We start from the raw sequence: 25,119 nt of genomic DNA on the forward strand, positions 1-25,119 counted from the left end.
CCTCTGGTTAATCCCAGAGTCAGTCTCTCTCTCTCTCTCTCTCTCCCTCTGGTTAATCCCAGAGTCAGTCTCTCTCTCTCTCTCTCTCTCCCTCTGGTTAATCCCAGAGTCAGTCTCTCTCTCTCTCTCTCTCTCTCTCTCCCTCTGGTTAATCCCAGAGTCAGTCTCTCTCTCTCTCTCCCTCTGGTTAATCCCAGAGTCAGTCTCTCTCTCTCTCTCTTTCTCCCTCTGGTTAATCCCAGAGTCAGTCTCTCTCTCTCTCTCTCTCTCCCCCTCTGGTTAATCCCAGAGTCAGTCTCTCTCTCTCTCCCTCTGGTTAATCCCAGAGTCAGTCTCTCTCTCTCTCTCCCTCTGGTTAATCCCAGAGTCAGTCTCTCTCTCTCTCTCTCTCTCCCTCTGGTTAATCCCAGAGTCAGTCTCTCTCTCCCTCCCTCTGGTTAATCCCAGAGTCAGTCTCTCTCTCTCTCTCTCTCTCCCTCTGGTTAATCCCAGAGTCAGTCTCTCTCTCTCTCTCCCTCTGGTTAATCCCAGAGTCAGTCTCTCTCTCTCTCTCTCTCTCTCTCCCTCTGGTTAATCCCAGAGTCAGTCTCTCTCTCTCTCTCCCTCCCTCTGGTTAATCCCAGAGTCAGTCTCTCTCTCTCTCTCTCTCTCCCTCTGGTTAATCCCAGAGTCAGTCTCTCTCTCTCTCTCTCTCTCCCTCTGGTTAATCCCAGAGTCAGTCTCTCTCTCTCTCTCTCTCTCTCCCTCTGGTTAATCCCAGAGTCAGTCTCTCTCTCTCTCTCTCTCTCTCCCTCTGGTTAATCCCAGAGTCAGTCTCTCTCCCTCTGGTTAATCCCAGAGTCAGTCTCTCTCTCTCTCCCTCTGGTTAATCCCAGAGTCAGTCTCTCTCCCTCTCCCTCTGGTTAATCCCAGAGTCAGTCTCTCTCCCTCTCCCTCTGGTTAATCCCAGAGTCAGTCTCTCTCCCTCTGGTTAATCCCAGAGTCAGTCTCTCTCCCTCTGGTTAATCCCAGAGTCAGTCTCTCTCCCTCTGGTTAATCCCAGAGTCAGTCTCTCTCCCTCTGGTTAATCCCAGAGTCAGTCTCTCTCCCTCTGGTTAATCCCAGAGTCAGTCTCTCTCCCTCTGGTTAATCCCAGAGTCAGTCTCTCTCCCTCTGGTTAATCCCAGAGTCAGTCTCTCTCCCTCTGGTTAATCCCAGAGTCAGTCTCTCTCCCTCTGGTTAATCCCAGAGTCAGTCTCTCTCTCTCTCTCTCTCTGGTTAATCCCAGAGTCAGTCTCTCTCTCTCTCTCTCTGGTTAATCCCAGAGTCAGTCTCTCTCTCTCTCTCTCTCCCTCTGGTTAATCCCAGAGTCAGTCTCTCTCTCTCTCTCTCTCCCTCTGGTTAATCCCAGAGTCAGTCTCTCTCTCTCTCTCTCTCCCTCTGGTTAATCCCAGAGTCAGTCTCTCTCTCTCTCTGGTTAATCCCAGAGTCAGTCTCTCTCTCTCTCTGGTTAATCCCAGAGTCAGTCTCTCTCTCCCTCTGGTTAATCCCAGAGTCAGTCTCTCTCTCCCTCTGGTTAATCCCAGAGTCAGTCTCTCTCTCCCTCTGGTTAATCCCAGAGTCAGTCTCTCTCTCCCTCTGGTTAATCCCAGAGTCAGTCTCTCTCTCCCTCTGGTTAATCCCAGAGTCAGTCTCTCTCTCTCTCTGGTTAATCCCAGAGTCAGTCTCTCTCTCTCTCTGGTTAATCCCAGAGTCAGTCTCTCTCTCTCTCTGGTTAATCCCAGAGTCAGTCTCTCTCTCTCTCTGGTTAATCCCAGAGTCAGTCTCTCTCTCTCTCTGGTTAATCCCAGAGTCAGTCTCTCTCTCTCTCTGGTTAATCCCAGAGTCAGTCTCTCTCTCTCTCTGGTTAATCCCAGAGTCAGTCTCTCTCTCTCTCTGGTTAATCCCAGAGTCAGTCTCTCTCTCTCTCTGGTTAATCCCAGAGTCAGTCTCTCTCTCTCTCTGGTTAATCCCAGAGTCAGTCTCTCTCTCTCTCTGGTTAATCCCAGAGTCAGTCTCTCTCTCTCTCTGGTTAATCCCAGAGTCAGTCTCTCTCTCTCTCTGGTTAATCCCAGAGTCAGTCTCTCTCTCTCTCTGGTTAATCCCAGAGTCAGTCTCTCTCTCTCTCTGGTTAATCCCAGAGTCAGTCTCTCTCTCTCTCTGGTTAATCCCAGAGTCAGTCTCTCTCTCTCTCTCTGGTTAATCCCAGAGTCAGTCTCTCTCTCTCTCTGGTTAATCCCAGAGTCAGTCTCTCTCTCTCTCTGGTTAATCCCAGAGTCAGTCTCTCTCTCTCTCTGGTTAATCCCAGAGTCAGTCTCTCTCTCTCTCTGGTTAATCCCAGAGTCAGTCTCTCTCTCTCTCTGGTTAATCCCAGAGTCAGTCTCTCTCTCTCTCTGGTTAATCCCAGAGTCAGTCTCTCTCTCTCTCTGGTTAATCCCAGAGTCAGTCTCTCTCTCTCTCTGGTTAATCCCAGAGTCAGTCTCTCTCTCTCTCTGGTTAATCCCAGAGTCAGTCTCTCTCTCTCTCTGGTTAATCCCAGAGTCAGTCTCTCTCTCTCCCCCTCTGGTTAATCCCAGAGTCAGTCTCTCTCTCCCTCTCGCTCTGGTTAATCCCAGAGTCTCTCCCTCTTTTAGGATTTAACAGGTTGTAAAGCGGAAGTTAATTTCCCGCCAGCAGTCAGCCTCTCCCAGCCAGTTCCCAGTCCCCGGGGATCTGAACTCAAACTGGGAGAGATTTCGCTTCGGCAGCCTGTCAGGGAGCTGCTGAGACTGGGAGGGACAGCCTGCTCTCCCCACGAGCAGCAGACACTGCCCTGAAGGCTACATTAACAGTACATTAGCAAAGTGAAGGAGATGACTTTCGAGAGGAGGGCAGGGTAGGGCCGCGAGTGGGAGCTGAGTAGTTTAAGGCAGACACTGGGACTGATGCAATATCAGACTGGGGCTGTCTGACCATCTGCATGAACCATTCGCCGCTCTCAGTTTCATTCCTGCAAGTACCTGAACCGGCCGGGTAAACAGTTTCACATCGTATTAAAATAACTAATGCAAAGAACAGTTCACCCATCCTGAAAGCCACGCCCTTTTGTGTGTTGAAAATGCACAGCATTACGTGGGGCTGGAAACCAGGAGTTATGAAAGATTGGCTGTCAACTTCTAATTCCGTGCAGGAAATGTTCAAAACAAAAGTTAACCCTCCGCACACAGCATTTGTAACTGTCTTCATCAGTGAACTAAAAATCACAACTTACACAATAAACTCAGGGAAATGTATCCATCTATCAACCCCATTTACCCCCAAACCTACATTTGCCCATCAACATTCTCCAACTATTGATTTAGAAACTCGGTAACTATTTTTCAACTCGCGCTGCTCGCCTGTTTCCGCCCCCCCGCAAACACACAAACTTCAGTTCAATACTGAGTCCCCCTCCCCAGGTGCAGCCTCTGCATTTGGACCGGGTACTTACAGCCATAGTGCGGTCTGACCGCTCCCAGTGCATCTGCTTCCTCTGAGATGGACATCCTGAGCTCACTCTGCCCTTCAAAACCCCTCACAAGAGGTAAAAGTGCCCGCTTTCAAAGAGGGTGGGCGGTGAATTTCTCTGTCGGTGCACCTCAGCCTATTTCAGCGCTTCCTTCCTCTCCTCCCTGGGTGTAGCTTCAGTCCAATCATTCATCTTCACGCTCCCTCTATTGCTCTCTCTCTGTATTACACGGTTCTCCTTTCGCTTTCCCCAGTGACTCAGTACAAAGTAGATGTTCTTTGTAGTTCTTCAGGCCGCTTATAGATGTGTCTTTTTTCAGCAGCCCAGTGGGCAGCACCCATTCCCAGTTCTGTTCACAGGAACAGGAGTAGGCCATTCAGCCCCTCCAGCCTGTTCCACCATTCAACGAGATCATGGCTGATCTGTATCTTAACTCCATGCTGGCTTATTTTCTTGGCTAGCAAAAATCTTTGCCTCTCAGATATAAAATTTAATCCTCGGGGAGCATTGCGCTGTCGGAGGTGCCTGCCGTCTTGTGGATGATAGGTTAAACTGAGGTCCTATCTGCCTCTTAGGGGAACACAAAGGATCCCACTGCGTTACTCCAGAGATGGTTCTCCCTGGTATTGGTGGCCAATATTTATACCTCAAACAACATCACGAAAATGGGTAATCTGGTCATTACGCCATTGCTATTTCTGAGAGTTTGCTGTGTGCAATTTGCCCCTCGCTCTAATCCCCGTGCCTTTCCTTTCCTGCGACTCCTCCCCCATTCTGCACCACCTCTGGGACTCAATTGCCGCTCTTTTCTCTGTTACAAATTGCCCCGTTTGTTTAGGTTAACTATTCAAAAGGGAGTTACTTTGAGGTGTGTAGTGGGTGTGCTCCGAGTCAAGTTCAGAGAGGCTCTCTGTTCCACCCCACTCCTGCTCTTGGGCAGACGATTAACAGAATCATAGAATGGTCACAACACAGAAGGAGGCCATTTGGCCCATTGTGTCTGTGCCAGCTCTCTGCAACAGCCGCACAGTTAGCCCCACTCTGCACTCTTTCCCCGTAGCCCTGCAATTTTGTGGCAGGTTAGACTGTTCTTCCATCTCTAGGTCTAGAATTTAAATTGGGGTCGGTGTGAATTTATTTCAGGGTTTTCATTTCATTGAAGGAGAGTGTGTATTCCAAAAGCAAAAGACTCTACAAGATGAATTTGTAGGTGCAAAGGGCAATCGGTGACCCTGACAAGCTATTTCACGATGCTGCCTCATTGGGCTGGACACTGCTTTCTCATGTCCAACTGACCATACGGCTGCTGATACCTGTGGTCAATTTATTCAGGAGTCTGGACCCATATACAACTGGCTGACCGGGGTATGAGAGGAGTAAGTACTTTGTCTCAATAAATTCTATTATTAATACTTCATGTGGACCACCTGTGAAGATTAAATTGCATGGGTATAGTGGTTATATTAATGGACTAGTAATGCAGAATTCTGTGTTGATAACCTGGGGATGTGAGCTCAAATCCCACTGTAGCAGCTGGGGAATTTTAATTCAGTTAATTAAATAAATCTGTAACAAAAGGCTAGCATCAGTAATGGTGACCATGAAACTACAGAACTGTCACTAAAAACTTATTTGGCTTACAAATCCCCTTGAGGGAAGGAAATCTGCCGTCCTTACCCGGTCTGGCCGACATGTGACTCCAGACCCACGAGCAAACTGCCCTCTGAAATGGCCGAGCAAACCACTCAGTTGTATCAAAACTGCTATGAGAAACTGTAACAAACACAGACTGCAGCTCACCGTCACTTTCTCAAGGGCAATTTAGGGATGGGCAATAAATGCTTGCCACCCACATCTCATGAGTGAATAAAATAAATCCACACTGCCAAATATCTGAAACTGACACATCTTGGGGTTCTGATTTCGGATTTATCCACTGATAGGGCAGCAGCCCATTCCAAACAGCCAGGCCCACGAAAGAGGAACAGCCCAGTGAATAAACAAATAAAAAATGAGTAGATCACAGGCAGAATTGCCAGGGTACATAGGCCACGTGTGGTTTGGACACAACCCTTGCTGCCAAGGCCAGGGCTACCACAATGCAAGTTAATCACACGGAAAAATGTTGGTAAGGTTTCTCTTAACCCACAGTGTCGCTTCTCCACTTGCTCCTGCAAGATATTCAGAACTGCTCAGCTGGCAAGGCAGTTCAACAGTGAGATCTGCTGGTCACTGGTTTATAATTGCATGCTGCTGCATTGGGAATGATCTTGTGGGTATGAAATTCCTCTTCCCACGTGGAGATCACCTAATTCTGCATAGACCGGAGATTAATTCTAGCATCTTACTGGATAACCTTAATGAGCTATTTCTGGAATACCGGTTTGGTTAAACATTACCTTTGATGATGAAAGCTTCTATTGTTTCTATTCAGATTTTTTAAAAAAAATCGGACATGTAGGTGAACTGCCAGGAACCAAAGTTGGAAAAAGTCGGAGGGGAAATCAAAAAGTAATGATTAACTTCAACTTAAATCCTGCCAATTGGAGGGCAAGAGAGAAACTGAGGGAGGTACACTTTCTGGTTCCTGGGAAAGGTTCAATGAAAGCAGGAGATGGTGTGATTTGTTGTGAGTTCAACAGCGAGGAAGCACCGAGTACCGTATTTAGAGCAAACAAGAAATCCTCATTAATGCAAAGGTCACATTAATTCTGAACATTTTCTCAGGCTGAAACAACTTCGTATAATCAATGGGTTAGTTTCACAATTGTTTTAAGGTCAAGACTCCTCTGAGAGTATTCAGATTTAAATCCATTCTGGCCACTTGCACATGCCCAATTTCAATCGTCCCACCATTGGCAACCACATTTTCAGCTGCCGGGCCTCTGAGCTCTGGAATTCCCTCCCTAAACTTCTCCATCTCTCTCTCTCTCTCTCTCCTTCTTTAAGACACTGCTTAAAACCTCTTTGACCAGGCTTTTGGTTATCTGCCCTAATATTGCCTCATGTGGCTCGGTGTTATATTTTATTTTATCAAGTGCCTTGGGATGTTTTATTATGTTAAAGGTGGTGACTAAATACAAGTTGTAGTTGTTGCTGTAAAAAGACATAGAAACATAGAAAATAGGAGCAGGAGTAGGCCATTCAGCCCCTCGAGCCTGCTCCACCATTCATTATGATCATGGCTGATCATCCATCTCAGTAGCCTGTTCCCGATTTCACCCCATACCCATGGATCCCTTTAGACCAAAGAGCTATATCTAACTCCTTCTTGAAAACATACAATGTTTTGGCCTCAACTGCTTTCTGTGGTAGTGAATTCCACAGGCTCACCACTCTCTGGGTGAAGAAATCTCTCCTCATCTCAGTCCTGAAAGGTTTACCCCGTATCCTTAGACTATGACCCCTGGTTCCGGACTCCCCCACCATCGGGAACATCCTTCCTGCATCTACCCTGTCAAGTCCTGTTAGAATTTTATAGGTTTCTATGAGATCCCTCCCTCACTCTTCTAAACTGAATATAATCCTAACCGACTCAATCTCTCCTCATACGTCAGTCCCGCCATCCCAGGAATCAGTCTGGTAAATCTGCCTCTATAGCAAGAACATCCTTCCTCAGATAAGGAGACCAAAACTGCATGCATTATTCCAGGTGTGGCCTCACCAAGGCCCTGTATAATTGCAGGGGATTGCAAGACAAAATGAAGAGCAGTAGATTATATGGAGGACAGCTCCTCTCCATGGTTCTGTTGAGTAAATGATTCACATAGCACACCTTGATTTCGGATGGGCAAAACCAGAATTTCTGCCTTTGGTTGCCATCTAATGACGACTGCTGGAAAGTGCACCTAGATGGACATCAGGGCAGACTCAACTGCGATGCCCCCTGCAATCAATCAGTTTGCTGACACTCACAGGCTAATTTTAACCTAACTCACAAATACATAGAAGCCACAACATGAAAACAGGCCATTTGACTCAATCAGTCCGTGGAAGCTTTTAGTCTCCATGCGAGCAAATAATCATGCGAACATACAAATTAGGAGCAGGAGTAGGCCACTCGGCCCCTCGAGCCTGCTCTGCCATTCAATAAGATCAGGGCTGATCTGATTCTAACCTCGACTCCACATTCCCACCTACCCCTGATAACCTTTCACCCCCTTGCTTATGAAGATTCTATCTACCTTTGCCTTAAAAATATTCAAAGACTCTGCTTCCACCGCCTTTTGAGGAAGAGAATTCCAAAGACTCAAGAACCTCAGAGAGAAAAACATTTCTCCTCATCTCTGTCTTAAATGGACGACCCCTTATTTTTAAACAGTGACTCCTAGTTCGAGATTCTCCCACAAGGGGAAACATCCTTTCCACATCCACCCTGTCAAGATCCCTCAGGATCTTATATGTTTTAATCAAGTCGCCTCTTACTCTTCTAAACTCCAGCGGATACAAGCCTAGCTTAGCTTTCCTAATTACTTGCTGAACCTGCATGCTAACCTTTTGCGATTCATGCACTAGGGCACCCAGATCCCGCTGCATCTCAGAGCTCTGCAATCTCTCACCATTATAATATGCTTCTTTTTTGTTCTTCCTGCCAAAATGGACAATTTCACATTTTCCCACATTTTACTCCATTTGCCAGATCTTTTCCCACTCATTTAACCTATTATATCTCTTTGTAGCCTCCTTATGTTCTCTTCACTGCATACTTTTCGACCTATCTTTGTGTTATCAGCAAATTTAGTAACCATACTTTCAGTCCCTTCATCTAAGTCATTTATATAAATTGTAAAAAGTTGAGGCCCCAGCACTGATCCCTGTGGCACACCACTTGTTACATCTTGCCAACCAGAAAATGACCCATTTATGCCTACTCTCTGTTTCCTGTTAGCGAACCAATCTTCTATCCATGCCAATATTTTACCCCCGACACCATGAGTTTTTATTTTCTGCAATAAACTTTGATGTGGCACCTTATCAAATGCCTTCTGGAAATCTAAGTACAATACATCCACCGGTTCCCCTTTATCCACAGCACATGTTACTTCTTCTAATAACTCCAATAAATTGGTTAAACATGATTTTGCTTTCACAAAACCATATTGACTCTGCCTGATTACCTTGAATTTTTCTAAGTGCCCTGCTTGTAACATTTTCCCTAAGACAGATGTTATGTTAACTGGCCTGTAGTTCCCAGCTTTCTGTCTCCCTCCCTTTTTGCATAAAGGAGTTACATTGGCTATTTTCCAATCTAATGGAACCTTCCCTGAATCTGGAGAATTTTGGAAAATTAAAACCACTGCATCAACTATCTCATTCGCCATTTCTTTTAGGACCCTAGGATGAAGTCCATCAGCACCCATCTGGTTCACTAATGTCCTTCAGGGAAGGAAATCTGCTGTTGTTACCTGGTCTGGCCTACATGTGACTCCAGATCCACAGCAATGTGGTTGACTCTTAAAATGCCCTCTGAAATAGCCAAGGAAGCTACTCAGTTCAAGGGCAATTGGGGATGGGCAATAAATGCTGGACTAGCCAGCGACACCCACATCCCACAAAAATAAACAAATTTTAAAAAAAGGACCCGGGGTCTTGTCAGCCCGCAGCTCCAACAATTTGCTCAGTTCCACTTCCCTGGTGATTGTAATTTTCTTGAGTTCCTCCCTCCCTTCCATTTCCTGATTTACAGCTATTTCTGGATGTTACTTGTATCCTCTATAGTGAAGACCGATGCAAAATACCTGTTCAATTCATCTGCCATCTCCTTATTTTCCTTTATTAATTCCCCAGAACCTATCCCCAGGACCAATGCTCACTTGGTTAACTTTTCTTTTTAAAATATCTATAGAAACGTCCTGTTTTTATATCTCTATTTGGCTTTCTCTCGTACTCTAATTTTTCCCTTATCAATCTTTTAGTCATTCTTTGCTGTATCATGCTAGGTCCCCATCTGCCAAGAATGAGACACATCAATTTTGTCATGAACATTGATTTTTAACTGTTATTGTAGCGAGGTGAGGAAACGTATTCCAGGGCCTGTTAAGGAGGATACAATCCACAAGGGCCAGGACTGGCTAGACCAGCTGGTCACATGACTATCTGCCTGTTCCAAGTTTTCTTTTGAACAGGCCACAGAGAGTTTGAAGGCAGAGTGTCAGTTTGCTCCTGGACTGAGAAGATCTCTCTCCTGTCTGCTCCCATCTCTTTCTCACAAGCCTCTGAATCCACTGAAGACACACGAACCCCAAGACAGAAAACAGACAGCAGACCCAGACAGGGTATTGTTAGCTAAGGTACAATTGGAACAGAGGAAACTTGAATTTGAGGAAAGAGAGAGGGAGAAAGAGAGAGCCTTCCAAAAGGAACATGAAGAGAAAGAGAGAAGAGAGAGTGAAAGACTGGAGAAGGAACAAGAGAGAGAGAGAGAGAGAGAGAGGAAGAATATTCCAGCAAGAATGTGAAGAAAGAGAGCTGAAGTGGCTTGAATTAACTTGGGGGCAACAGAGTGAAAGCATGGCCAGTATGGAGGAGCATAATTCAGGGCTGGGTACAGAATTGTTAAAACTAACTTGACTAATTCCAAGATTCAATGAGGAGGATGTAGAAGAATTTTTGTGTCCTTTGAGAAACTGGCAAGGCAGCTAAAATGGCCATGTGAGACAACTTCTTTTACTGCAAAGCAAGCTAACTGGAAAAGCCCATGAGGTTTATTTCCTGTTGCCAGATGAGAGTTCATCGAATTATGAACTGACAAAAAGTGCTCTCCACGGGGCATATGAATTAGTACCCGAAACCTATCGCCAAAAGTTTAGAACCCTCAAGAAGCAAGCTAATCAAACTTATCTGGAGTTTGAAAGAAGTAAGCAGATGGCTTTTGACCATTGGCTGAGGGCTCTAAAAGTACAGCTCAGCTATGAGAATCTTAGAGAAGTAATTCTGTCAGAGGAATTTAAACACTCTCTCCCACTCTCAATAAAGACCCATGTAGAGGAGCAGCGGGTCCGGCTAGCAGCCGTTCTGGTCAATGAGTTTGCTTTAATTTATAAGTTGGTTTCCCGGGGAGAATCTTTCCTAGTCACCTCCGCAAATCTGAAAAGGACAAAGGGTGGGCAGGTAGTAGGAGCCCAAGCAGTCCGAGGAGAGAAAGGAAAGCAGGAGACATGGGGGCCCTCCTCTAGCCAAAAAGGAAGGTGCTGTGAGCAAGAGTGAGACCCAGAGACCTGTGTGCTTCCATTGTAATAAAGCAGGGCATTTAAGAGCTGACTGCTGGAAACTAAAGGGAAAACCTGTAGGGTTAATCAGGGCACACCCGCTCAGTAAAGAAGAGAAACTGATGTAAAGCACAGCAGAACAAGCTGTGGTTTTAACTGCAGTAAGAGTGAGTCCCAGGAAGTCTACCGCTGCAAGAACAGGAAAATTTAATAGGGTTCCTGAGGGTTATCAGGGCTTTGTGTCTGAAGGGAGAGTAGCCCCATACCCCTTGAGTGGGGCAAGCAAGCCCATAGTGATTCTCAGGGGCCACTAAATCCCTTTTACTGGGAAAAGGCCTTTCCCCCAGAGAGTGCAGTGAATACTAAAATGGTGGTGAATGGTATTGGAGGGCAATGTATGCCTGTACCTGTACTCTAGCTGCACCTGGAGTGCAACCTAGTTTCGGGACCGGTGACCGTAGGGATTGTTCTAAGTTTGTGGATGGGGTTGACCTGTTCCTAGGTAATGATCTGGCGGGGGTGAAGGTGGTAGCCCCCCCAGTAGTGAAAGAAAGACCGCAGGAGGTCAGAGAGACAGGGCAGTGGCAGGAGACGGACCCCTGCAGTTTCCCTGAATGTGTAGTGGATCAGGCCATGATCAAACCAGCCCGCAGAGGAGACTGCATTGGCACTGCAGGCAGATGACCAGGTCTGTCTGACTGAGACTTTCTTTGGAAAGTTAGGAGACCCAGGGAATGAATTAAATGGGTTTTCCCCAGCTGAGGCTCAGTGAGCCGACCCAGTATTGCGAGAGTTAGCACAGGCTGCCCAGTCTGAAAGTGAAGCAGAGGGAGTCCCTGGTTGCTACTATTTAAAGAATGAGGTACTGATGAGGAAATGGAGTTCTCCTCACAGACCTGAGAGCAGGAGTGGGCAGTAGTTCACCAGTTAGTGGTGCTGCAGAGGTACTGGGGAGAAATATTAAGACGGGCCCACCAGACTACAGTGGCTGTACATGCCGGTGTACGAAAGACCAAAGCCCACATAAGACAGCAGTTTGACTGGCCAAAACTCCACAAAAATGTAGTGGAGTACTGCAGGAGTTGCCACATGTGCCAGGTTGAGGGGAAACCCCAACCTACAGTGAAACCTGCCCCCCTAAGCCCTGTATCAGTGTTAAGAGGGCCCTCCAGCAGAGGGCTGGTGAACTGTAAGGGACCCCCGCCGAGAACAAAAGGGGACAGGCAGGCACACGGCTGGCAAAAGGTTAGGCAGGGAAGGGGAAAAAGTGACAAAGAGGGCAGGTTAAAGGAAGTCCGTGAGGAATCCCAGATGAAAACCCCTACTGTCTCACCTAGTTGAAGTGCCAGAGGGGAGCACAGTAGAGTCTGCACAAATACCTGCAGTCTGGAGTGTCCTCTGGGTCAAAGGGGAGATAAGCAAAGAATCCTCCCCCGCAGTCAGAAAAAGGGAAACCACCCATTCCCCCTAAAGTCAAAAGCTTTTGCATGACTCAGAAAAGCACTGAAGGAGAGTTCAGGATAGACCCGCCCACTATTGATTCCCCTGGGGGAAAAAAAATTACCTTAGCAGGAACAAAGACTCTAGGCAGCCATGGAAATGGGCAAACGGAAGAGAAACTTCCCCAAGTTATTGGGATGCCAAAAAAGGGGCATTTTTAGTAAGTTTTAGGATTTGTGAATGAATGAGAGAAATGCATGGGGGTTTTCTATATCTTATATTTTCTCAAGACCCTTTTAATGAAATGTGCTTTTCTCAAATCGCATTTCATTCCACTGGGTGTGGAGGTGTCATGCTAGTCCCCCACCTGCCAAGAATGAGGCACATCAATTTTTTCATGAACATTGATTTTAGCTGTAGTTGGATGAAGGAAATTACTTGTTAAACAGATCAGCCGTGGCTGAAAAAAGACATTTACATACTAACAGACATCAAAGGTGAGGAAGCACATTCCAGGGCCTGCTAAGGAGGATACAGTCCACAACGGCCAGGACTGGTTAGACCAGCTGGTCACATAACCACCTGGCTGTTCCAGGGTTTTCTTTTGAACTAGCCACAGTGAGTTTGAAGGCAGAGTGTCTGTTTGCTCCTGGACTGAGAAAATCTCTCTTGTCTGCTCCCATCTCTTTCTCACAAGCCTCTGAATCCACTGAAGACACATAAACCCCAAGAGAAAAACATCTCCTACAGTGAACAAGGTTTAAGAAGAATACTGGGCCCCAACAAAAAGCAAAATCAACCTACAATCAAGGACTCTACAGTGAGCCCGAAGAACCGTAATAACAACTCTTCAGATATTGCCTCAGACTTATCCACCATATTTTTCTTCTGCTCTTTTCTGTCTCTATCTGCATGTGTGTATCGCATATGCATGCTAGCGTGGGCGCGTCATGTATCTTAGGCATTATCTCATTTAGAGCTTTTGTTTAGGTTTAATAAATTTCACCTTTTCTTCTTTAAACCTAAGAAAACCTGTTTGTGCTGGTTTCTTTGCTTTATAATTGGAAAGCGGTGAACAAGGATTCACCAAGGGGGAGCTAAAAACACGGTGTTTAAAATTAACCCTGTTACAGTAAGACCAGGTGAAGGCTGAAAGGGACCCCTAGACACCTTTCTCACCTGGTCGTAACAGCTCTTTTTAATATTCTGTCCAATGCTCTGACCTGCCACCATAATTGCGCTTATTTCAGTTTAAAATACTAGTCTTGGACCCAGTCTTCTCTCCCTCAAACTGAATGTATAATTCAATTATATTATGATCGCTGCCACCTAGGGGCACCTTTACGATGAGATTATCAATTAATCCTATCTCATTGCACAATACCAGGTCTAGTATAGCCTGCTCTCTGGTTGGCCCCAGAATATGTTCTAATCCCCCATGATTATCGTTGTACCTTTCCGACAAGCTCCCATTATTTCTTCCTTTTACTCTGTCCTACAGTGTGGTTACTGTTAGGGAGCCTGTACACCACTCCCACGAATGACTTCTTGCTTTTATCATTACTCATCTCCACCCAAACCGCTTCTACATCCTGGTTTCCTGAATTTAGGTCATCCCACTCTAATGTGCTAATACCATCATTAATTAACAGAGCTACCCCACCACCTTTTCCTAGCTTCCTGTCCTTTCTAAATGTCATGTAACCTTCAATATTCAGGTTCCTGCAGCTATGTCTCTGTAATGACTATCAGATTGTACTTACTTATTCCTATTTACGCTATCAGTTCACCTGTTTTGTTTTGAATGCTACGTGCATTCAGATACAGAGCCTTTAATTTTGTCCTTTTATTATTTTTGTAATGTCTCACCTTCACTGCCGATTTACTCTTGATTTGTACTCTCTATCCCTTCCTGTCTTGGCCTGTTTCCCATCTTAATACATTCTCTCTTGTCTCTACTCTTTGATTTATCATATCTTCCCAAATTTGATCCTTTGCCCCCACTATTTAGTTTAAAACCCTCCCTACTTCCCTAGTTATACAGCTCGCTAGAACATCAGCCCCAGCACAGTTCAGGTGTAGACCATCCCAAAGATACAGCCCCCACTTTCCACAGTAATGGTGCCAGTGCCCCACAAACCGGAACCCACATTTACCACACCAGTCTTTGAGTCATACATTCATTTCTCTAATCTTATTTGCCCTATGCCAATTTGCACGTGGTTCAGGTAATAATCCAGAGATTATTACCTTTGAGGTTCTGCTTCACAAACCACTGACCACCTCTAGGCGCTTACCCATTGTCTCTCGAGACAAGGAGGCCAAAGAAGATTACCTTTGAGGTTCTGCTTCTTAATTTGGCACCTAGTTCCTCATACTGACTATGCAGAACCTCCTTCCTTGTCCTGCCTATGTCGTTGGTACCTACATGGACCATGACGACTGGATCCTCCCCCTCCCACTGTAAGTTCCTCTCCAGCTCTGAGCAGATGTCCTGAACCCTGGCAGCAAGCAGTCAACACAGCCATCTAGACTCTGCTGCAGAAAACAGTGTCAATTTCCCTCACTATGCTGTCCCTTACTACCACTACATTCCTTTTTTCTCCCTCCACTTGAATGGCTTCCTGTACCAGGGTGCCATGGTCAGTTAGCTCAGCCACCCTGCAGACCCCACACTCATCCAAACAAGCTGAAAGAACCTCAAAACTTGGGCAATTGCAAAGGCCCTCTGGGTCCCCTTCCCTGCCTCAGCTGCAGCTATACTCTCCTGTCCTTAACCACTGACTAAATCAGAAGACCCTATCCTAAGGGGTGTGACCGCCTCCACCTCCACAAAGTGTCCAGGTAACTTCCCACTTGGCCCCCACAACCACACCCCTCCCCCCCGCCCCCCGATATGTCGCAGTGTTTGCAGCTCGGCCTTCAGCTCAATGACTCAGCTGAAGCTCCTTGAGCTGCAAACATGCTGCAGCCGTGACACATCCTTATACATTTACCTACCCTATTCCCATATTCCTTCATCCACCTAGCCACTCTAATCATGAATGTTTCTACCTCAACCATGAACCTGGAAGTGAATTTCAAAGCCTCGCAATTCTCTCTGTGAAGGAGTTTCTCCTGCTCTCTGTTCTAAATCGCTTAGAACCTTGTATTAATGGCCCATGACCCTTAACATTAAAAATACAAGATAGGAACACCCAGACCAATTTAAAGAATTACACAAGATTTCACGTTTTAAGACTTTTATTCCAACAACTAAACTAAGAGAAATCGCAATTCACTAAATAGTACTTAGAATGTAGCTGATAACCTAAATTACAATTTCCTTTTTGAAATATTTGAAAACCTCACACCACACTTATACATGACACAGTCCTTTTTGATGGTGAAATCTTTGCACTTTAAAGTCCCAAACTCCTCCCAGTTGCAATGGGTTGAATCTCCCAGACCTTTCTCAAAGTTAACGTCCTCTTCGCTCACTTATTTATTTATTTAGAGATACAGCACTGAAACAGGCCCTTTGGCCCACTGAGTCTGTGCCGACCAACAACCACCCATTTATACTAACCCTACAGTAATCCCATATTCCCTACTGCTTACCTACACTAGGGGCAATTTACAACGGCCAATTTACCTATCACCTGCAAGTCTTTGGCTGTGGGAGGAAACCGGAGCACCCGGCGAAAACCCACGCGGTCACAGGGAGAACTTGCAAACTCCACACAGGCAGTACCCAGAACTGAACCTGGGTCGCTGGAGCTGTGAGATGCGGTGCTAACCACTGCGCCACTGTGCCGCCCCATTCTCCAACCTGGTCGTCCGTGAATAAAGTGATTCCTGGTGATCCCGTTGGGCTTCTACTTCCCCGCAAACCTCAACTTTCAAAACAGGTTCAAGTCTTCGGAGCCTTTTGCACTATCAGTATTCTTTGAGAGCAGGTGTTCCCTCTCTCTCGCTTGAGGCTGCCACTGCTGTTTGTCTTCCTTTCTTACAGCCTGCTCTGAGGCTGCCTCCTCTGGTCTTCTGTACAGCCTGCCTGCCTTCAGAAAATCTGTCAATAGCTCATTGTCCTTTTCCAAAATGCAAAGTGCTAAAGTCTGGTTTCAGCTGAGCCACCTGGGCCTTCCATTATTCCCAGGTATTAACAGCTGCCAGGTGTATTTGCATCCTTAGATTCACTGACTCCTTGTTTACAATCTGAAAAGTCTGGTAGGGTGAAACCCATTGTTCTTCAGGTGTTCCCCCTACAGTCTCTGTTTTTTAAAAAAAGTCTTTGATCTGTCTTCTCTGTTGTCCTGGTAACCAAGATTTCTGTCGTGTCTTTAAGGATCATTAAGGTCACCTAACTTCTCTGACTAATCTTAAACTTTTAAAAATCACAGTTTTAAAAACATAATCATGTTATAAAGACCAGCGTTCATAACACTTATATCATATCTCCCTGCAACCTGTGTTGCTCTCAGAAAAATGCACCATGAAGAATAATCACCAGCTTGAGGTAACTGAGGGTGGCCAGTAACTGTGGAACCCATACCCCAGTGAGAGTCAGAACCTTCAGAGGAGGAGGGGTGAAAATTGGAACAAGAAATAAGCACGCCACTTACAAAAAGCAATTTAAAAAATTCTTTTCATGGGAGCACTCCTGGTAAGGCCAGCATTTATTGCCTATTCCTAACTGCCCTTGAGAAGGTGGTGGTGAGCTGCCTTCTTGAACCGCTGCAGTCCATGTGGGGTAGGTACACCCACAGTGCTGTTAGGAAGGGAGTTCCAGGATTTTGACCCAGCGACAGTGAAGGAACGGTGATATAGTTCCAAGTCAGGATGGTGTGTGGCTTGGAGGGGAACTTGCAGGTGGTGGTGTTTCCATGCATCTGCTGCCCTTGTCCTTCTAGTTGGTAGAGGTCGCGGGTTTGGAAGGTGCTGCTGAAGGAGGCTTGGTGAATTGCTGCAGTGCATCTTATAGATGGTACACAAGACTGCCATTGTGCGCCGGTGGTGGAAGGAGTGAAAGTTTAAGGTAGTGAATGGGGTGCCGATCAAATGGGCTGCTTTGTCCTGGATGGTGTGTTTTTTTTTAAATTCGTACATGGGATGTGGGTGTCACTGGCTAGGCCAGCATTTATTGCCCATCCTTCAGAGGAGGAGGGGTGAAAATTGGAACAAGAAATAAGCACGCCACTTACAAAAAGCAATTTAAAAACTTATTTTCATGGGAGCACTCCTGGTAAGGCCAGCATTTATTGCCCATCCCTAATTCCCCTCGAGAAGGTGGTCGTGAGCTGCCTTCTTGAACCGCTGCAATCCATGTGGGGTTAGGTACACCCACAGTGCTGTTAGGAAGGGAGTTCCAGGATTTTGACCCAGCAACAGTGAAGGAATGGTGTGTGGCTTGGAGGGGAACTTGATGTTCCCATGAATCTGCTGCCCTTGTCCTTCTAGGTGGTTGAGCTTAAAGGCCAGCTCGAGTATGCAAAAAAAAACCCGACCCGAGCCCAACAGAACCACATCCAACCTGAGCCCGACCGGCCCTAGTCCTTCCATTTTTTCCCGCGCCCGACCATCAGTTAACTTACCTTCTGTTTTTCACTTTGTTGCTGATCTGCACAAGCTTAAAATAACTGTAACAAAACCACCTTTCTAGTCCAAACATTAAATTAACATTGGAGCCACTTACCTGTGATAGAGCGTGTCCGACCTGGCCCAACACGAGTCCGAATGGCGGACCCGGAAGTACAACTCGGCCTCACCCGAACCCGACACATCGTCGGGTAGCTGGCCTTTAGTTGAGCTGCTTGAGTGTTGTTGGAACTGTTTATTCATCACACTCCTGACTTGTGCCTTGTAGATGGTGGACAGGCTTTGGGAAATCAGGTGAGTTACTTGCTTCGGAATTCCCAGCCTCTGACCTTTTCTTTCAGCCATCGTATTTATATGACTAGTCCAGTTAAGTTTCTAGTCATTGTAACCCCCAGGATGTTGATGGTGGGGAATCCAGCAATGGTAATGCCATTGAATGTCAAGAGGAGATGGTTAGATTCTCTCTTGTTGGAGGTAGTCACTGCCTGGCACTTTTGTGACAGGAATGTTACTTGCCACTTATCAACCCAAGCCTGAATGTTGACCAGCACTTGCTGCACGCAGACACAGACTGCTTCAGTATCTGAGGTGTTGCGAACGGTACTGAACACTGCAATCATCAATGAAATCCCCACTTCTGACCTTATGATGGATGGGAAGGTCATTGATGAAGCAGCTGAAGATGGTTGGGCCTAGGATACAACCCTGAGGAAATCCTTCAGTGATGTCCTGTTGTGTATGAACACAAGAGCATGTTACAAGTTGACAATGCAACTCCCTTTGATTTAATTTATTTGAACTTTCAGAAAGCTTTTGAAAAAGTTTCACATGAAAGACTGCTAATTAAACTGAACCCATGGAAATCCAGGGTAGAATATATGACTAGATAAGAAGTTGGTTGAAAAATACGAGATGGGGATATTGTGAATCTTGGGAAAGTATTGGGTGGGGTTCCAAAGGCTTTTTTGTGCATGGACTCTCGCTTTTCTAATCTACATATATGATTCAATGCTGAATGAAATTCTATAAAATTTGCCATTAACATCAAAATAGACTGAGCAGCAGAGATACAGGATGCAATTAATAAAACTGTTGTTTCATAGGCAAACAGAAAAGGCTCAGAAACAACAGATGAGATGAATGACCAGTTAATCTGTTTTTGGTGACGTTGGTTGAGAGAGAAATGTCGGGCAATACATGCTCTTCTTTGAATAGTTCCACAGAATCTTTTACATTACACCTTGGAGGACAGATGGGGCCTTGGTTTAATGTCTCATATCAAAGATGACACCAGCAACAATGCAGCACTCCCTCAGCACTGCACTGAAGTGTCATCCTGGATTATGGGCTCAAGTCTCTGGAGTAGGACTTGAGCCTGTGAACTCTGATTTAGCAATTGAGCAATACAGATAGGTAGAGGTGAATTTAATTTTAGTCTGCATTTCAGTGACATGTTCACTTTGAGATTTGCTTATTAGGGGATATAATGGCATTTTGGATACAAAGTGTGAGCAAAGAACAGGAAATTCCCTTATCCTCACACAGTTATCTGCACACCTCCATTGACTGGGCTCATCTCCAAACAGGCATCTCAATCTGAAATTTTTGAGTCTGCAAACTTAATACTAGAAACTTTCACTTATCACACATCACCGTGATTTCATCAGTAACCACCCAATTTCGCCAAGCTATAAATATGGCTACAGCCCCAAAACAGGTTAATACTTGCTCTTTGTTGGAGAGCTGTCCTTTTGATGCAAGCCAGTTTAACTGTGTAGCTGACGGCACCATTGATAATTTCATGCTCTGTGAGAAGCTCGGCCACACAAGCGGGAAGGTTCCAGGTTTTAAAAAAAAAATTCATTCACAGGATATGGACATCACTGGCAAGGCCAGAATCCATTGACTTTGAGAAAGGTGTGGAGAACTGACTTCTTGTTGGCACAGACACGATGAGCAAGTGGCCTTTTTCTGTGCCTTAAACTTACTATGATTTCTATGACTGAATACAACTGTCTTGCTTGGCCATTTAAGCAGGCAGTTAAAAATCAACCACCTTGCTGTGGGTCTGGAGACATAGCTGGGCCAGAACAGCTGATTTCCTTCCCTAAAGGGTTTTTTTTATTCTTTCATGGGATGTGGGCATAGCTGGTAAGGCTCTGTTGTCATTGTTAATTGCCCTTGAACTGAGGGGCTTGCTAGGCTATTTCAGAGGGTAATTAAGAGTCAACCAGATTAGTGAACCAGATGGGTTTTTATAACATCCAATAGTTTCATGGTCCCCATTACTGATAGTAACTTTTTTTCTTGATTTTATTTATTGAATTTAAATTCCTTAGCTGCTGTGGTGGGCTTTGAACTTGTCTCTGGCTCATTAGGCCAGGCCTCAGGATTACTAGCCCGGTAACATAACCATTATGCGACAATACCCTCATAATTCCTACTTAGCACTGAACTACCTGATCTCAGCCAGGATGGCAGGAGGGGCCTCAGCCTCAGCAACTCCAAGTTAGGGAGAGGGTGTAATCAGCCAGGGTTCCTACTCCTGGGTCACTATACATTGACACCTTTGGGAAAGTGGGTGAGACAGCTGGATCAAGCTCAGCAGTAATGCCCTCAGGATTAACCCTTAAAGTTTGGGCTCAGACAAGAAGAGTGACCATTCAGGCAAGGTAACGAATGGCTGCTGGTGTCTGTGGTATTGTAACCAAAAAGAGTCAATCTTCAGAAGAGAGGAAAACCGAGAAAGGAAAATCATGTGGATAGCACAGTTTAAGAGATTCCAAACAGACACTGGAACTATCCAAGAAAATGCATTAGGTGTTACAAAGGCTGCATAATCAATCACAATGTTGGCACAAATCTGAACATCAGTGAAAAACTGAAAGAATTTGTTTTACTTGAGAAACTCAGTGGGAGTGAGGGGTTAGGGCCAAGGCCCATAGTGCAGGACACCACCATCACTGAGAAGAGAGAAGACAAGGTAAATCAGGAAATAGCCAGATGGCACCAGGTTTAGGATTTTAAAAGCTTGTGGATTGTAAGTGCTAGGGAAGACTGAGGGAGATGAAAAGTTCCATAGGTTTTAGACCTTAGGAAGGAATGAGTTAAAGCAGGAGATGATTAAGTGGGGAGACTATTTCAAGAGCAAAGTGGTTATTACTATGCAGGGTCATAGAACATAGAACATACAGCACAGAACAGGCCCTTCGGCCCACAATGTTGTGCCGATCCTTTGTCCTCTGTCTTTGTTAACTTGGTTTCTATTGTCGTGTTAAGTCATACAAAGTTTTCAGATTCGAGTAAAACAAAAAGAAACATCAAGAACAAACAAGTCAGATTAATTTCACTTGAGTATAATTCAGTCACAGGTGAGTGTAAGGGAATGCGCAGCACCATAACATGTTGTCCAATAACAGGACGCTTGTTTAAAGTGTACTTTAGCGAATATGATGTTCACTCTGAGATTTGCTTATTAGGGGATATAATCCCCTATGATCCTCCCAATGCACCAAATGGCACCTGGACCAAAGGCTTTTGTGTAAGGCGTTATGCTTCTGGCATGTTCTAGAAGGTCAGAGTACATCATACCAAATAGTTCCATGAACATATCTCCATGTTGTATCAACGAGGAAGCCCTGGGGAGAGTGGGAGGCGAGTGGATTCCCTAGTATCCTTACAAGTGACATGTCTTACAACATGCAAAGCCCACTTGACCTTTATCCTCCTGGCTGGAAAAGTACCCCAACCGTGCAAAGGTGACTCCTTCTTTAACAAAAATAAAGGTCTATCTCAAAACAGTCAGCTAATTCATCCAGAAATAAAGGTACAGATTTACTCAAGAAAGACACACAGAAGTAATCATTTCTTCGACAACTGCTCAATTAGTTTTTTCCAGATGGTTCTCCTATGGGTGATGTAGGCTGGGGTGACGACCACCACTGGCGGCCTCTGGTCCCTCCTGAGGTACTGCTCGCAAAGAGCCTCTGTGTTGCACATCACGTACATCCCGCAATCATAGCTGTTCTTCTGGACAGGTGCCGACTCCTCTATGAAAGGCACTTCGGATTTGGTTCCCAGGAAGTGTTGTAGCTTCCTCGCTATCTGCCGGGCATGGCCTGCATTCATACTGCTGCAGGAATCATAGTGGCTGAAGCAGTTCTCATCTCTGTTGTAGAACAGCAGACTCCAGTGAGACCCGCCGGCTGCCTGCACAGAGTTGTCGTTGACTGCAAGGAAGACCAAACTCTTCTGGGCCAGTGCTAGTGGCTCCAGAAAGATAGCCAGCTCCTCTTGGCTGGCCATGCACTTAATAAATTGAGTAACTTCAGGGCTGATGAAACAGGCGCTGCCCAACAGCTCCTTGTACTGCTCAATGGCAAAGTACTCAAAGGCAAACCCTATGATATGGTCATTGAGCCAGTTGGGTGGATTGAGGAGTGAGAGATCCGAACGCCGTATTAAACTGTCATGGTAGCTCAGTATCACTGGATCCATGCTGTTCCTGCAAACAAAGAAGGCAGTTTATGTATGAAAGCAAAATACTGCAGATGCTGGAAATCTGAAATAAAATGAGAAAATGCTGGAAATACTCAGCAGGTCTGGCAGCATCTGTGGAACACAAGAATTAGGAGCAGGAGTAGGCCATTCAGCCCCTTGAGCCTGCTCCACCACTCGTTAAGATCATGGCTGATCTGACTGTGACCTCAGCTCCACAATCCTGTCTGCTCCCCATAACTCCCATGTCAACCAAAAATCTAACCCTGACACTCGTGTTGAATCAAAATCTGTCTAACTCAGCCTTGAATGTATTCAACAACACAGCCTCCACTGCTCTTTGGGGAAGAGAATTCCACAGACTAATGACCCCATAGAGAAAAAGTTTCTCCTCATCTCCATCTTAAATGGGAGACCCCTAATTTTTAAACTGTGTCCCCTAGTTCTAGACTCCCCCACAAGGGGAAACATCCTCTCAGCATCCTCCCTGTCAAGTCCCCTCAGGATCTTATATGTTTCAATAAGATCATAGAATCATTGAAAGTTTACGGCACAGAAAGAGGCCACTTGGCCCACTGTGTCTGCGCCGGCTGAAAAAATGAGCCACCCGGCCTAATCGCACCTTCCAGCATTTGGTCTGTAAGATCACCTCTCATTCTTCTAAACTCCAATAGATACAGGTCCAACCTTTCCTCATAAGTTAACCCCTTTATCCCAGGCATCAGTCGAGTGAACCTTCTCTGAACTGCTTCTCATGCAATTATATCCTTGCTTAAGTAAGGATTCCAAAACTGTACACAGTACTCCAGATGTGGTCTGACTAAAGTCCTGTACAGCTGTAGCAATACTTCCCTACTTTTATATTCAATTCCCCTCGCAATAAATGCCAAAGAGAGAAACAGAGTTAATGTTTCAGGTCTATGACCTTTCATCAGGACTGGGAAAAGTTAGAAACGTAATATGTTTTAAGCAAGTGAAAGGGGGGAGGATGGGAAGAGAACAAGGTCTGTGATAGGGTGGAGATCAAAAGCTGACACTCCGATGCAGTACTGAGGGAGTGCTGCACCATCGGAGGTGCTGTCTTTCAGATAAGTCATTAAACCAAAGCCCTGTCTGCGCTCTCAGGTGGATATAAAAGATCCCATGGCCACTGTTTCGAAGAAGGGCAGGGGAGTTCTCTCTGGTGTCCTGGCTAATATTTATCCCTCAACCAACATCACAAAAACTGATGATCTGGTCATATATCTCATTTCTGTTTGTGGGAGCTTGCTGTGTACAAATTGGCTGTAGCGTTTCCTCCATTACAACAGGGAATACACTTTAAAATACTTCATTGGTGTGAAGCATTTTGGGACATCCTATGGTTGTGAAAGGCGCCATATAAATGAAAATATGTATCCAGTTCCTTTTTGAAAGTTACTATTGAATCTGCTTCCACTGCCCTTTCAGGCAGTGCATTCCATTTACTCTGTCAAAACCCTTTATTATTTTGAACTTCGCTGTTAAATCTCCCCTTCTTGAAGGAGAACAATTCCTGCTTCTAAAATACTGAACTTTGTCACTGCAGCATGATTGACAGCACAAAATGAGCATGCTCCATTCCTGTACTGCTTGACAGCTCAGTGACAGGAGACACAACCCCGCCCTCTAGTATGATTGACAGCTCAGTGACAGGAGACACAACCCCGCCCTCTAGTATGATTGACAGCTCAGTGACAGGAGACACAACCCCGCCCTCTAGTGTGATTGACAGCTCAGCGACAGGAGACACAACCCCGCCCTCTACAGTGATTGACAGCTCAGTGACAGGAGACACAACCCCGCCCTCTAGTGATTGACAGCTGTGACAGGAAGCACAGTCCCGCCTCCTGCAGTGATTGACATCTTAGTGACAGGAGACACAACCGCGCCGTCTACAGTGACTGACAGCTCAGTGACAGGAAGCACAGCCCTTCCTCCTGCAGTGATTGACAGCTCAGTGACAGGAGGCACAGTGCCGCTTCCTGCAGTGATTGACAGCTCAGTGACAGGAGACACCGTCCCGCCTCCTGCAATGATTGACAGCTCAGTGACAGGAGGCACAGTCCCGCCTCCTGCAGTGATTGACATCTCAATAACAGGAGCCACAACACCCCCCTCTACAGTGATTGACAGCTCAGTAACAGGAGGCACCGTCCCTCCTCCTGCAGTGATTGACACCTCCTCCTGCAATGATTGACAGCTCAGTGACAGGAGGCACAGTCCCGCCTCCTGCAGTGATTGACATCTCAATAACAGGAGCCACAACACCGCCCTCTACAGTGATTGACAGCTCAGTAACAGGAGGCACCGTCCCTCCTCCTGCAATGATTGACAGCTCAGTGACAGAAGGCACAGTCCCGCCTCCTGCAGTGATTGACATCTCAATAACAGCAGCCACAACACCGCCCTCTACAGTGATTGACAGCTCAGTAACAGGAGGCACCGTCCCTCCTCCTGCAGTGATTGACAGGACGAGAGGCCACGCCTGCGTTCTGTCGGACAGCTATGCCCCGCCCGGCCACTGTGATTGGCAGTGGAACCGTCACAGGCTCCAGCCGGCACGAGTCTCCCACCAAAGACCCAGTCACATTTTTGCCCAGATGAAGAATAAATGTAGTTCAGACACGAAACTCACGCCTTTCGTATTTACCTGACTGCTGCAGCGACGGGCTCTGCGCGGCGCTACAGCCGAGATCGCCGCTTCATGTTGGCGCCGCACACCCCGAACCTGCACGCAGGAGCTGCCGTAAAGCGGGCGAGCGTCTTCTTCGCGACCGTGCCGCGGCTGGCCTCGCGCCGGCAGGTGGCGGTGCGGCTGCGGCTCGCGCCACTAACCACCTCCCCCCCCCCCCGCCGGCCTCAGTGCGCAGC

The 25,119-nt window shown here is 46.1% G+C and overlaps 2 protein-coding genes across 2 annotated transcripts in view; both read right to left on the reverse strand.

Moving 5' to 3' along the window:
* The window catches only part of iqgap1 (IQ motif containing GTPase activating protein 1), a 93,627-nt gene extending 89,911 nt beyond the window's left edge, over positions 1-3,716 (reverse strand). The window contains 1 exon segment of the mRNA XM_068015205.1: positions 3,488-3,716. Within this exon segment, the coding sequence (XP_067871306.1) occupies positions 3,488-3,542 (55 nt within the window). The 5' untranslated portion in view covers positions 3,543-3,716.
* A 17,354-nt stretch (positions 3,717-21,070) lies between these two features.
* On the reverse strand, positions 21,071-25,009 carry senp8 (SUMO peptidase family member, NEDD8 specific). The gene is made up of 2 exons (XM_068015170.1): positions 24,899-25,009; positions 21,071-22,234 (listed from the first exon to the last, which is right to left on the reverse strand). Exon 2 carries the CDS (start codon positions 22,225-22,227, stop codon positions 21,592-21,594), a length of 636 nt encoding a protein of 211 aa, XP_067871271.1. The 5' UTR covers positions 22,228-22,234; positions 24,899-25,009; the 3' UTR covers positions 21,071-21,591.
* Between the last annotated feature and the right edge of the window lie 110 nt (positions 25,010-25,119).

The sequence above is a fragment of the Heterodontus francisci genome, chromosome 35 (genome assembly GCF_036365525.1).
Source record: "Heterodontus francisci isolate sHetFra1 chromosome 35, sHetFra1.hap1, whole genome shotgun sequence".
Lineage (NCBI taxonomy): Eukaryota > Metazoa > Chordata > Chondrichthyes > Heterodontiformes > Heterodontidae > Heterodontus > Heterodontus francisci.